The 14195-nt window shown below is 32.4% G+C and overlaps 1 protein-coding gene across 1 annotated transcript; it reads left to right on the forward strand.

Moving 5' to 3' along the window:
* Positions 1-3008: 3008 nt before the first annotated feature.
* LOC127704908 (serine/threonine-protein phosphatase 6 regulatory ankyrin repeat subunit B-like) lies at positions 3009-7298 on the forward strand. The gene is made up of 2 exons (XM_052209141.1): positions 3009-3116; positions 5532-7298. The coding sequence occupies exon 2, from the start codon at positions 5545-5547 to the stop codon at positions 7144-7146; it is 1602 nt and encodes a 533-aa protein (XP_052065101.1). The 5' UTR covers positions 3009-3116; positions 5532-5544; the 3' UTR covers positions 7147-7298.
* Positions 7299-14195: the final 6897 nt, after the last annotated feature.

Raw genomic sequence — 14195 nt, forward strand, 5'->3', positions numbered from 1 at the left:
CCTAGGTCTATTGGTTTTATCATGTGATCAATTTTTTTCTTCCATAGGATGGCTACTCCTCCGTATCCTCGAGGCATACATATTGGTAATAGCAGATTATTCATATCAACCCCCTTGCCTATATAGTTTATATGTTCATTAAGTTCACCGAATAGATGTAGCTATGTTTGGAACAACCAATGCTCCTGATTGAGAATTATATCATTACTTTGTATAAGTGTATGTATTATTGGTCCACACGTTTTATGTTGTTACAGTTGAATGAGACAAGTTGTATTTGAGAACTCTCTGATTTTTCGACGCCTGTTTCTTCTGTTACATACGGTTCAGGTTGAGGCTTTGAAGTGCTAAAAAAAGACTGTTGTGCTGAAGTTGGTATAACATTTCTATTGCCACTAAGTTCTTGTTTAATTTGCGTTGAAGAGTATGACGCAGTCTTTGGCCACATATGTTGATGGTGAGCAGTATGATATATATTTGGCTTATTGCCTGCATATGTCGGTATTTGCATTGGCGGTGGGATATTCTCCTCATAAACATATCACTAATTGAAACTATCCAAATCGTATTTAGAATAAAAACAATTTTTTGATACTACCGGCTTAAAGATTAATGTTACAAAATTGTTCTGTGACAGTATCGTTATAAAAATGATTACAATTAATCCATATCCCTTCGACTACCAGATTTTGTTAATAAAAAAGGATCTCTCTCCCACATTCAATTCTTCAATATTTGGCATGTTCCCCGCAAGGACGCTATTGGTTATTGATTACAATATTCAGGTAAAAACATATAACATTTTATTATTTCCTCTTAAATTTATCGCAATAATCCAGATGTTATATTCCGCTCAGTATCGATCTTGCCGACAAAGGTCACAGTAATTATTCGAGTTACTTCGAAAAAGATAATTATTGAAGACGTCATTCGGTTATAATATATAAATTTTTAATGTAAATAATTTCAGGTAGATCGTAGACATCTAATGCAAAAAGCGAGACAACCTAACATAAATTGTCAAGGATATATATATTATCACAAAACGCCTGTTTATTCTAATGAAAAGTGATGTCGGTATATGTCAATGAGACAGTAACCTAACGACAATACATTCTTTAACAGGAGACAAGTTTTGTGTTCTAACGTTAACACTTTTTATAAGAAGTATATGAATCAAGGACCTGGGCATACTTGCGTATGCAATACTTAATCTTGTTTAGTTGGCGTAATGATAACTGAAAACTGTAGAAGAATGATAAAAAACCGATGATGAAAATTGTTTACATTTCAAAATCACCAAAATTTGCAAGTCAAGAAAGAAGGTACATGCATGTTCTAAATTTGTTATATATCTTAGCAATGGGTCCAAAAATAGATCCATTATATATTTTATGATAAATTCTAATTTATAAAATCAATATCATATTTTATCCAATTTATTACAAGAGTCTCGTAATGTATAATGATTTGCTACAGTAAAACGCATCCTTGTGTTAATGAATCCGGTGTATGCTCCTTGTCATTTTCCAGTCATGGTTGATGATACTGTAAAACTCGTCCCTTGTATTTAATGTGTATACTCCTTAAGAATTTTCAGATATGGGTTGTTTCTTGATGAGATGACTTCTCGTGATTATAACATTTAAACTGCATCATATTTCTTTATAAGCTGCTATAAATTTCTCCGATGGTTGTATCAGGATTTGGACTTGTCGCTTGCAACATAAAGAAAAATTGTTGCTTCACAAACAGTTTATTTTTAAATTTTCTATGAAGCTCACAAACTCAGTTACTGACCTTCAAGTCTTTCTTTTTGGTATAATGTTTTGTAATGAAAAATATTAGAATTAAACTTTTGTTGTTAAATTATTGTGTCCTGTATTTTGAGAATAGAATTACTTAGCTTATTCAAAATTTAAAACAAAACTTAAATTAAGGCGACAGTAATTTACCTTTCCGTTTCTTTAATTTTTCTGTTTTTATATTCTACGATCATGTCTTTCTTCACTATGCATAAAGTTGTATTTAAACTTCATCAAAACAAGGCAGCGTATAACATGTGTAATAGCGTTTAAAATAGTATGGTATCTATATCATCAGGTTATTATTTTACAAATACTTGCTTCATATTGTAGCAAACCTTTTTCGATACAGATATACTAGTAGTTGGTATTCTATTGATCGTGCCTGTTTTTTCTTTTGTCTTTATTATAGAGTTCAGTGCTTTAGTTTATCTAGTATACAATCTTTCATGTATATTTTGTTATTCCACTAATAACTAATAATTTTAAAAAGGTAGAGGATTGAGTTTTGTTGTTTATTTGTGTCGTTACCCTGCTGTCGTATTGATGTATACATATACCTATATCTTTTGGGTCATTTAAAAAAAAATTTGTATTATAAGTATCAATTCTAACCTTAGTTTTCTTCACATAATTAATATGCAATTTATCTCTAAGTCAGCATGCGTTCCTTCAACATATTTTGGTGGGTTTTGAATCGTACTGCTCAAATTGACACTAGACTCCGTTTTGATCTTTATGAAACTTTGTATGATGCCTAATTACTTGATATAACGTATTTTATCGGAGTAACACTACGAGCTTTAATGTCAATTTGGTAGCTTTCGAAACGCTTTTCAAACTTTTTAGTTTATCTTCGATGCGCTATCCATACATAAAGATAAATACAATTTTTAAATCAATGTGGTTTCGATATTTAGTTATTTTATGTTATTTCATGTTATTTCATGCGATGGTTGTCTTACGTACGTCCAAATATATTTGTTTGACATTCACTAAAAATTCATCTTTTCACTTCAGTTCAATCCTTTAATGTTTACCTTTCAGATCATATTCCAAATATCATTAATTTTAATTGCTTATTATCACCTGTATTACGAATAGGACTACTTTGAATAGGCGGGGATTTGATGATTGACAATTACTGGTCTGCTGATTTTTAATTATAGAAAGTATGTAGATATTTTTAAATGACGTCAGAACTTAGTCTTAAAAGCTTTCAACATTTAGTTATGGTGTAAGAGCTACAACGTGCATGATAGTATATTTACAAGAAATTTACAATGAAGAAAGAATAAAATCTATATTTAGGTAAGAACATTTTTAGGTTAGAATCATATAGGAAACAGTACTAAACAATTGTAAATCAATATAGATACAGGAAATAAACAAATAGTGGTTTTATAGTAGAGGAAGTAAATATAGAGACACGCTTTATGCCTTTTCTAAACAGGGCACTGAACTTCTTTTTCTAAAGATTTAAGAATCTTACTTCTGGTTGTCTAAATTAATTGTGTTACTTCACACGTCACAAAAGACTGACAGCCTCTAATCCCATTGAATAGAGGAAATGTACGACTTTATTTGGTTCCGGATCATCACTCCTTTTTTTATATATCAGTTACTATTTAGATGTAGATAATTACCAATAAGACACATATTAGGAAAATACATACAAAATTAATGTCGAGTTATTATTATTATTAATGCCATGTTAATTGAAATAACTGGTGTTCAGTAGATTCAAAAAATCTCGCTAATATGAATTTAGTTCAAAAATATTTTTATCTAAATATATATCATTTTAAATAATTATTAAAGACTATCCATTGGCTTATAATGAAAAACTTGTAGTCATATATAAATTTTCTACAATTCATACACCCCCATACCAATTTGTTTTAATCACGTGTTTTGTTAAACAAGAGAAACGCCTCAAAAATTGCCGTGGCATTTCACTCGTTTTTATCAGCCTTTCTGCATACATTATTTGATTTTTCATTCATTCTATAATTTGAGGGCTGCACAAACTATTAAAAAATAGATTGCGTTATAAACTACGTCCCTGAGGGGTTCCATGGTATGAAATTTGACAGCTTTACTATTTGTATAAGACCATTTCAGATGGAGAAAGTCTTGAGCAATAATAGTAACGAAATTTGTTGTGAAACATCTTCTATGGTGGTTAGAAGGTTACATAACATGTTAAGATATCGAATTTCAATTATAAGAAAAATGTATTAACCTTCTAACCCTTAAAAATAACATAAAGACATTCGTTTAATACACTTGGTACTGAAACTTTTTAACTTAGGAATTACGTAATATGATTAACTGGTTGCTTACATTAACGTCATTTTGTCTCTGGTAGATAGGTGTCTCATTGTAAATCATACCATACCTCCTTGTGCTCCTTATGTGTATAGCTTGACATATTGTTAATTATATTGCTGACGACTAAAGTGATCCTACTCAAGTATAACCCACATCTACTTTTTTCTTATTAACCCAATGTGTGGCAGACCAACACATATTCTCTGGTTTAGAAGAATTTCCTATCAATATCATTTTCGGTACGTGAAACCCAAAAGAAAACATCATTACCAAGTAAATCATATCAAACATTTTTTGGAAATTTTCCACCAGTAATTCCACCAGTAATGAGTGCACACTTACAAAATACACTTTTCTGAACTTATGTGGATATATCATGTCTATTTAAGAATCGAATATCCTCTTTCAATAGAGATTTGACTCTTTTAATATAAAGAGATATGGTATGATTGCAAATAAGACAAATATCCACATAAGACCAAGGATAAGAATTGCAACAACTACAGTTTATCGTAGGGCCCTTCACAATGAGCAAAACTCATACCCAACAGTAAGCCCTTATGTACGGAAAAGATAAACAAAAAAGATTGGTAACATGGGTAACATGGAACCGCAAACTGCCAGATATTTTTGTTCTAAATGGTTTGATAATGAAAGGTTTCATCACGCGGAACAATTGGATATCGCTTATTTCAATATAATAACCAACGAGCCTATGGGCTAATTTCAAATTCCCACGACTGACCTATTTCCTTTATGATAAATATTCACTTTGTGTTTATTAATAGAAATGTCGACGTTTCGTTAATCTAGTCTTTTACACATACCAGTATGATGTCATATGTCCTGTTCCTGTGTCAAACTTTAACATTAGCAATTTAAAACTTTGTGTACGCTTCAAAATGTAATATTATTTGACAAAAATGAAATCTTTGAGGAACGGGTGTGTTTTATGTATTTTTCAAAAAATTACATATTTCCATTGCCATGGTTGAAATATACATCTTTTGTCCTCTGAAAGTCATCCATGACCTAAAGAATAGCCAACGGAAATATCGTAGTATTGTTTATGATGCTGGATAAACCAATCAAGTTAACACATTTTTCGTATCACTTTTTTCTCATATCATATACAGTACGCGTGCAGCGTGATACGAAAAATATCTTTTCTTGCCAGAAAAAGATAACAGACCGCAACCATAAGAGAACAAGACTCCGTGCAGTGTGATACGAAAAATATCATTTCTCAGGCGAAAAAAGATAACAGGTTTCAACCATAAGAGAACAAAAAGATTTAATGTTAGAAATTTAGATCGATCATATCATTTGTTTTATTCTTGTAAAAAAGTATACTGTTTTATTCGCACTATAAAAATATATTTTTTTATTCAGATAGTTATTTGCAATGGCAAGTTCAAATCCATTCACAGACTTTTTAACGAAATACACGACAGACTATACTGCTACTGCAAAAAGTGATCTTCATTCAGCTGCTGTTGATGGAGATGTAGAACGTGTTGTGACATTGTTGAAAGCTGATGATGTACAAATTGACCTAGAAGATGATAGAGGAAATACCCCACTTTACATGGCAGTGCAAAATAATCATTTTCAAGTGGTGCAAATGTTGATACAACACGGTGCATGCATAAACCCAAATAAATGTGTTCCTTTAAACATAGTACGAAATTTTGAAATAGCGAAACTACTTATTCATTCTGGGTCATCTGTGACTGCTATCGATGATTTAGGGAACGCACCTTTACATAAAGCGACGGAATTTGGGAATGATAGCATCACAGAATTATTCCTGAATAATGGTGCGGACATTAACCAAACAAATAATAATGGACAAAATGCATTACACCTTGCATGTAAAATTTCGTCTGACGAACATAGGTTTAAGACAGTTCAAATTCTCATTCGCTACGGAATAGATGTAAATACACTAGATAATTTAAAAAGAAGTCCTCTTCATCATGCATGTCAGAATGCAAAAACTTCCAACATTATAGGTTTACTCGTGGCTCAAAATGCAGTTCTGAAAGAACATGATTTTCAAGGAATGTGTCCAATTCATTACCTTTTGGATCATTATCATCTGTTTGATCAAGGAGATGTAACGTTATTTTTAGCTGGAATCGACAAACTTTTGCAAAGAGAAGATTGTGCAGACGTGACTGATGCGGCAGGTAAAAACCCACTTCATTATGCTGCTGAGAAAACTACCGATAGAATTGTATCTTTTCTCCTAAGCCGAGGCAGCAACGCAAATATTTCTGACGGATTCGGAAGAACTCCATTACATTTTGCAAATTCTGTTGAAACCTGCTCCGTTTTAATTTCCGGCGGATGTAAGCCTGATTTAAAAGACTTTTGGGGACAGGCTGTCATCCATTTAGCCACAGAGAGAAAACACATTGAAATTGTTGAAGAAATGATGAATTACGGTTCAAATTGCGATCGAGGTGATATTAAAGGACGTACAATACTTCACATTGCGCCATCAAATGGTTCAGACAATATTGTGCTGTTGCTACTGAAAAAAGGAATGAATGCAAATATAACTGATAATCATTCCAATACACCATTACATCTTGCAACTTGGAATGACAACACATGTACTGTGGATCTTTTACTGGAAAACAAGGGCGACCCTTACTTTAAAGACGAAAACGGAAACACTGCGTTTGATTTATCTTCATACAGGTCCTTCGAGGATACTATCGGTATATTGTCAAAGTACACAGATAGAACCGGTTACAACGAATCCGTATGCAAATTTACGAACTATGCAGATTCTCTGATGCATTTAGATGATTTTGAAAAGATAATAACTTGCAATGATATGATTAAAAAAAGCGAAACAGACCTGAATAATTTCGTTGGTAAATTATTCGAACATGAAATGCCTTACTCAAGAAACTGTGAATCAGAAGTTAAAGAAATACAACTTGCAGTTGAGGCAATGGCATCAACCTTTGCAGAAATGATTAAGCAAACATGATCCTAGATTTAAATGTACGCTTCTACATATCGGAAGTGTATCAGAAGGAACTAAAGTACGGTACCCGGATGAGTTTGATTTTACATTTTGTCTCGATATAATGAGTGACGCATCTTATCCTGAATACAAAGAAGAAGAAACAATGACTCAAATAGCAGTAGCCCTTCCATATAATACTGGAAACAAAACTATCTCTGAGGCTTTTATTGGGATTGAACCGGAGGAAGAGGTCACGTCCATAGCTGGATATGTATATTTGCATTCTTCAGACAAAATAATTTCCAATCTACTGTCGGAATGGGCTGGTGAAGGTGATTTATTATCCAGCTGTCAAATGAATTATTTATTTAGTAAGCTGCTTACTAAAGTTATGTTTGCAAGTTCTTTTCCCAAGGACGAACGCTAAATCATTAAGGAAGTTACTATTCACCCAGAAGTTTTATTGCAGTGGAGAGGTTCCAGATTTAAGGATCTTCAGATCAACGTTGACATTGTTCCAGCCGTAAGATTACCTTCATGGCCACCCACGGTTAATAAAGATTCAATACTTTTGACGAAGGACATGCTACTGTTGCCGTCAATCGCTGTTCCTAAGATGACAAGTGGTGAAAATGAAGATCTTTGGCGTTGTTCAATGGTTCTACACGAGATAGCAATATTTCGAAATATGTTGCCTAAAATTAGAAACAGTTTGCCCACAGTAAATTTTGGTGGAAACGAGGAAATGAAGGAGTACTATGGACATTTAAAGGGTTTGTCAGAAGAAGATCTAGAAGAGATATACATGTATGAAAGCATTGAAAGTTTAATTCCGTCATACCTTTTGAAAACGGCATTTTTTCAGGCTGTCGAAAAGCGTGCTTTGACAATCGGAATAAACAGTGTTTACTATCAACTAACAGACAAATCTAACCAAATGTTTGATACACAGAAGTGTTTTGTATCGTCATATGGACCGGCTGAGAATATGTATCATCCGGAACATTCGTCTGATGTTGACATACCTTTGGTATGCGAATTGTTCGGTATTCTTGAAAACGGTTTACTCAACAGATTCGTGCCATCTTCTTTAAATCCTAAACAAAACGTACTAAACGCTAGACTTCTATCTGGTGATACGGAAAAAGTCCATAAATACGTTAGATTTTTATATTTTCCATAAGTTGCTAAAAACGAGATGAACAGTTCTACAAAAGGCAAATACATTAGATTTATTTCTTACAAACACATGTTTTAAAGGATTAGTGGATAAAACCAACAAGGACAAAATAAAATGTCGGGTTTTTTTTTTGGAGGACATTGACGACTGCGAAAGCGGTGATAACAAAAGTGAAAAATTTTGGTTAGGTCATTTTAACACGAAATGTGGTAGGTGTTATTTTCAAATGCATTGTAGATCAATGATAACTGGTAGACAGTTGTATAATATAAGTACATCTCATTCCTATGGAAGTTATTTCGTCAGCCCCATTCGTCATGGGCCATTGTCTTTTTTTATATTTTCCATAATTTATATGTTCAATTTTGAGATTAGGTCACTTTATGAGAAACCTCTAATAGTAAGTCAGATGTAATAACATTGATATATCTTATTTTCATGTATAGTTTATGTTTCAGCGATTTCAAACATTGTCTGTTGACTTTGAATGCTTTTCACAGTTAAAATGTTGAAGTTTGTGATTAGGGCAGTCTAAAAGAAACTACTTATAGTAAGCCAACGATATGTGGTAAGCAGTTCAATTAACGTTAGCACATCTCATCTCATTTCTACGGAGATTATTTGGTCCCATCTCCATCTATTTGTCCTATAACATTGTCATGAGACTTTTTAAGAACTTACATGTGAAAGTGGTATGTATTGCAAACTATGGAAATTACTAACAGGTGAAACGTGTATTTCTGTGTAAATAGTTTTCTAAAAGTATTCACAATGTATGTAAATAAAATAAGAGTATAATCCTTTAGTCGATTTAATCAGAAACAATTCTACGGGACAGAATAACGCTGCAAAATCTATTTCAAATCCTTCATAATTCAATCTATATAAAATACGTGTCCACGCTTCGCTTATAATTCGATGATCTAAGAACGCTTCATTCAACTTTCTGTTTAAACGATTTTTGGGATCCACAGGAATTGTCGTAATGATACACACCTTTCAAGATTTGGAAGCAAACATTTGATTGGCTGATATAAAAATTATCAGAGCAGATAGCAAGAAGGAGTGATGTTAGATCCTTGTTATAAGCGAAGTGTGGACAAATGGTCTGTATTTTAATCAGATTGTTCAAAATTGATAAATTGAAAAGTAGTTAACGACAAAGAGACATTTACCAAACATGCCAACCGACACACGTTAACATTAAACATTATGTTACTAAAAGTCATCATATATAACAAATATCCAGACAAAAAACAAGGACTTGTGTTTATATCATCAAAAAACAAGAAAGCTTCACATGAAAATAAAACCAAATGAAAAAAATAACCTGTGATAGAATATCTTGTTCTCGTTCTATAAAACCAAAGATCAGGTTAAGAAAAAACGTTTAATTCTAGAAATTTTTGGCTCCTCAGAGATGTACATCCTTAATTCATTCCGTATATTTTCGGCACTTAGTTTGTACCTAAGCTATGTGACAGCGGGCATGTTCATTTCCGGTTTAGCGCAAAATGTCCTTCAAATCTCAAAATGTAAATGGCTTGGAAGTTTTTCTACAAAAAAGAGGCTATTTTTATAGTAAGAATCATCTTCTTAGACTTTGCGATCTAGCGTTGGAACTGCAATTGCCTATATTAAACGAGGAAAATTACGTTGAACCAGACATCACCATCTCAAGTTTGAAACGACGTACACTGGTCATTGAGGGAAGGAGGTCATAGCTCCTGAGGTTTCTGATATTCTGTGGTCTCCAGATCTGAGATGTATTCCTAATATTGAAATTGGTGACATATTGGTCTACATTCTATATTATTGTTTGGTCTAGCGATAAGCTTAAAAGTTATAAAAGGTATAATGGGGATCAACTTTACCAGGCAAATCATATTGATTCTGTGCAGATAAGTTTGCATTTTGATGGCAACTGTTATTAAGTTGATGGTACATGTATTCCAGAAACGAGACAGAAAGATGCACCTATTTAGAAGATTTTCTATTTTGTTCAATTATTTTCATGAATTTAGATTGTATACAAGACTACAAAGAGTACTGTTTTTTTTTTTTTTATTTACTTTCTTTTTTTGTCTCTTTAAAATGTTAGAAGTTTTATCACAGTGACCCGAAGATTATCTGATCCTTTTTTGTTTTAGTAATTTATGTATTTCTAATGAATATAAAATGGTTATTGCACATTAATCATTTAATGAATTAACTTACATGTAGAACTTTTATATCTGATTATTTCATATTACACATGTAATACTGTAGCTAATTCATCACACAAAGTTTTGAAGTGAAAGTCTGTCTAAATAGCTTAATTTTCAAAAGCTATTCGACACTTATCTGTCCAATTTCATTATTATAACAAATCATGCCAGGAAAATTGAAATTTAAATCAACCTGGAAGAAGTGGCAATCTGAATCGTTAGTTTCTGTGGCAATTGATAGAAACACTCAAATGCACTTGATTGTTAAAACAGTCATTTCTGATTGTTAAAACAGTCATTTCTGTGATTCTTTCACTAGCAGTAAATTTATAAGATATTAAAGTACTGTTCATGCTATTCAAACTTTTATGAATGCACAGAAAAGAATTGTCACAATACCAATGAAAGTACTCCTAGCTTTCAACTTGCAATTTTAGAAATGGATTATGATCAAACGAAAATTACATGTTCTCCTTAAAATCCATAGCATAACTGTGACCTTTCCAGGATGAGATAATATTGATGTGATATGATTATAAAACCCTGCTTAATGAGGACACAAATGATATATGCAGTATTTATAGTAACAGTATGCAGGATTAAAACTTTATTCCGACTCTGAGATTACCTGTCTTTGATCTTTATGACTCCTGGATGCTGCGAAAATGTGCATACACAAATGATATAAAATTGTACATGTAACAAATGATTTGGTTATCCAATCAGTGCCAAATAATTAATACTCACCATTAACACTTTTCTGAAGTCTAGTCGTTTAAGAAAAAAATTATAGAACATGTTTTCACATCCAATCTTTTATGGTAATATACTTAACAAAGCACAAAAATGTCAGTATTCACCTCAAAAGCTAACAAAACCTTTAAACAGACGTATTTAGAAGGGATATAGATACGATACTGTTGTCAGGTCATTAAAGATTGCATATTTTGGCTTTAATATTGATTCACTTATAGGGTCTTTGCATCGGAATTAAACACATTTATCCTAAAACCAGTTGTTGGCATGATACGGGTTATGTTCTTCTCATATATTTTATGATGGTATGATACTAAACCCCTAACGGGAGGGATTGTACTTGATTTTCATTTGATGAAGACATAATCTTTCAATCAGTTTAATTGAGGTCTGGAGCTGGCATGTCAGTAACTGCTAGTAGTCCTTTGTTCATTTATGTATTATTGTCATTTTGTTTATTTTCTTTTGTTTCCTATTCTGATATCGGACTCGGACTTCTCTTAAACTGAGTTTTACTGTGCGTACTGTTGTACGTTTGTTTTTTCTACATTGATTGGAGGTATAGGGGGAGGGTTGAGATCTCAAAAAACGTGTTTAACCCCGCCGCATTTTTGCGCCTGTCCCAAATCAGGAGCCTCTGGCCTTTGTTAGTCTTGTATCATTTTTAATTTTAGTTTCTTGTGTATAATTTGGAGTTTAGTATGACGTCCATTATCACTGAACTAGTATACATATTTGTTTAGGGGACAGCTGAAGGACGCTTCGGGTGCGGGAGTTCCTCGCTGCATTGAAGACCCATTGCTGGCCTTCGGCTGTTGTCTGATCTATGGTCGGGTTGTTGTCTCTTTGACACATTCCCCATTTCCATTCTCAATTTTATTTCAAAAAATTTTATTTTAAGATGCCCTATTTCCCTCTTTTTTGCACAGTAGTTTATCTAATCGCTCTTGTTTTGTCTGGTGTATTTCAAAAAGTTTTCAATTTCCTCTTTAATATAAATTTCATAGGTAACGGGGGGCATGCATACATTGTATTGTTTCAGTGAAAGGCACAGAGACAGGTTCACAAAAGCATGCACTGAAGAAGAAATCGGAGCAGATGGAAGCTGATGAAATAGATATCAGGCGAGACACTTCCACTGAACTGAGAACAACACCAATGTCAAAGAATTATAAACCAGCCAGTAATATTGAACGCCGTGGTATTAAGAAAGACTATGTATAAATTGTTTTCAGGAACAGACTCTCTAGTATTACAAGTCCTCGACTCTCCAAGTGATGCATCTGAGGATGAAGCAGAAGCTGAAATCCCTTCCTTTCCTAATGCTCTATCATCTTGCTCATTGTCTGCAGGGAAGTTTTTTGCAAAACGTGTATTCTGTTGACATCATTTCTAAAATTGAGGAAATAAAAAGGGGGCAATCAGATAATAATACATGGTGTGAGCAAAGGAATAGTAGGAAAACAGCTTCTTTGTTTCATTCTGTCTGTCGTTTAAGATTTACTGCTAAACCAACCAATTACATTTTAAAGACAGTATTAGGGCAAGAAAAAATGTTATCGTGTCCTTCAATTAACTTTGGTAAAAGGAATGAGTCTGTCGCTAGACAACTATACATTGAAATGTACAAGACAAAGCACAAAAATGTTCAAATTGATAATTTTGGTTTGTCTAAGGCTGAAGGAATCATCTTCATGGCATACCCAAATACAAGGTCAGATGGGGATTTGAAAAAAGCAATGTTGTGATTTTGTATTTCACACCAAAAAAGGAATTGCAGTTGATATAATTGTTTTTGACAAAAATCTACACAAAGAAATTATTGTAAAATGTGAGCAATTTTTCCATAAATATGTTGTACACGCAATTAAATCTGACTAATTAATCATGTTGTGAAAATTATAAAATTTTGCCAGCTGCTGCTGTCAATGTAAAAGTATAATTAACTGTTTAAATATCTTAAAACTTCGGTTCCACTTTAAATTTTAAAAAAATCCAGAAAGTTTTGACTTCATTCAACTTTTAGAAACTTTAAAATCAGACAAGACTGTACATGAACCTAAATTGAAAATGATGCCTGCAAAAAAAGTTCAGTTTATTTTTTTGAAAATTGATAAAAAATGAGGAAGAAAATTAATCTTTTACTCTAGATGGTATATCTTAATATTAGCAAGACTTTTTCAAAAGGTATAATTAAATTCCTTTGAAAAGGCTAATGTTAATTTTAAAAAACTTTATATATAGACTTTATCTAGATGGTTTCTTGAAAAAGGAAGACAAAAATCAATTTATATGAATAATTAGAAATAAGAACAGTGGCATTAAAGTACAACCAAATTGATTTCTTAAATATTTTGTTCAATTTGAAACATGGAAAGCTAGACAGATAAACAAAAATTGCCTTACTGTATCAGAATTTAAGAAAATAATTTTAAACTGAAATAAAGCCATTTGAAATGTTTTAAGAGAGGTACTTTGTAGCTGAAAATGAGTTTTTAGTGCTCAAAAGTAAAAAATTAAAATGATTTTTTACAAGTAAACACATGAAATTGATAAATCATATTTCAAAGAATGAAGATCTTATACATGTATATGTTGTACAATAAATGAAGTTACTTTAATAAAAAAAAAGTGAACTGCAAATTTATGTTATTTTTTTACCAGAGGCGATCGAAGGTTGCACAGACAACTGCAAACTTTTGTTATCTGATAAGACAATGGTTTAAGACTCAATGGTAAAGTGTTTGATAAAATCTTGAAATTCTTGAAGCGTCCAATTTCCCGTTCCACATGAATTGTCTGCTTAGCAATTTTTTTTTTTTTTTTAATATCTCTAGCCAAAAGACATCTGCATTTTCCTTGAGCACATTTTTTTGGTAAAAGAAGGAATGTTGATTGTTGCTTTCCTTTTTAATAGTAAGTCGCGA

Source organism: Mytilus californianus, unplaced genomic scaffold (genome assembly GCF_021869535.1).
Source record: "Mytilus californianus isolate M0D057914Y unplaced genomic scaffold, xbMytCali1.0.p SCAF_6, whole genome shotgun sequence".
Taxonomy (NCBI): domain Eukaryota; kingdom Metazoa; phylum Mollusca; class Bivalvia; order Mytilida; family Mytilidae; genus Mytilus; species Mytilus californianus.

Excerpts from the sequence above, each read along its gene's own strand:
- LOC127704908 (XM_052209141.1), top strand. The coding sequence starts at position 5,545 with ATGGCAAGTTCAAATCCATTCACAGACTTTTTAACGAAATACACGACA.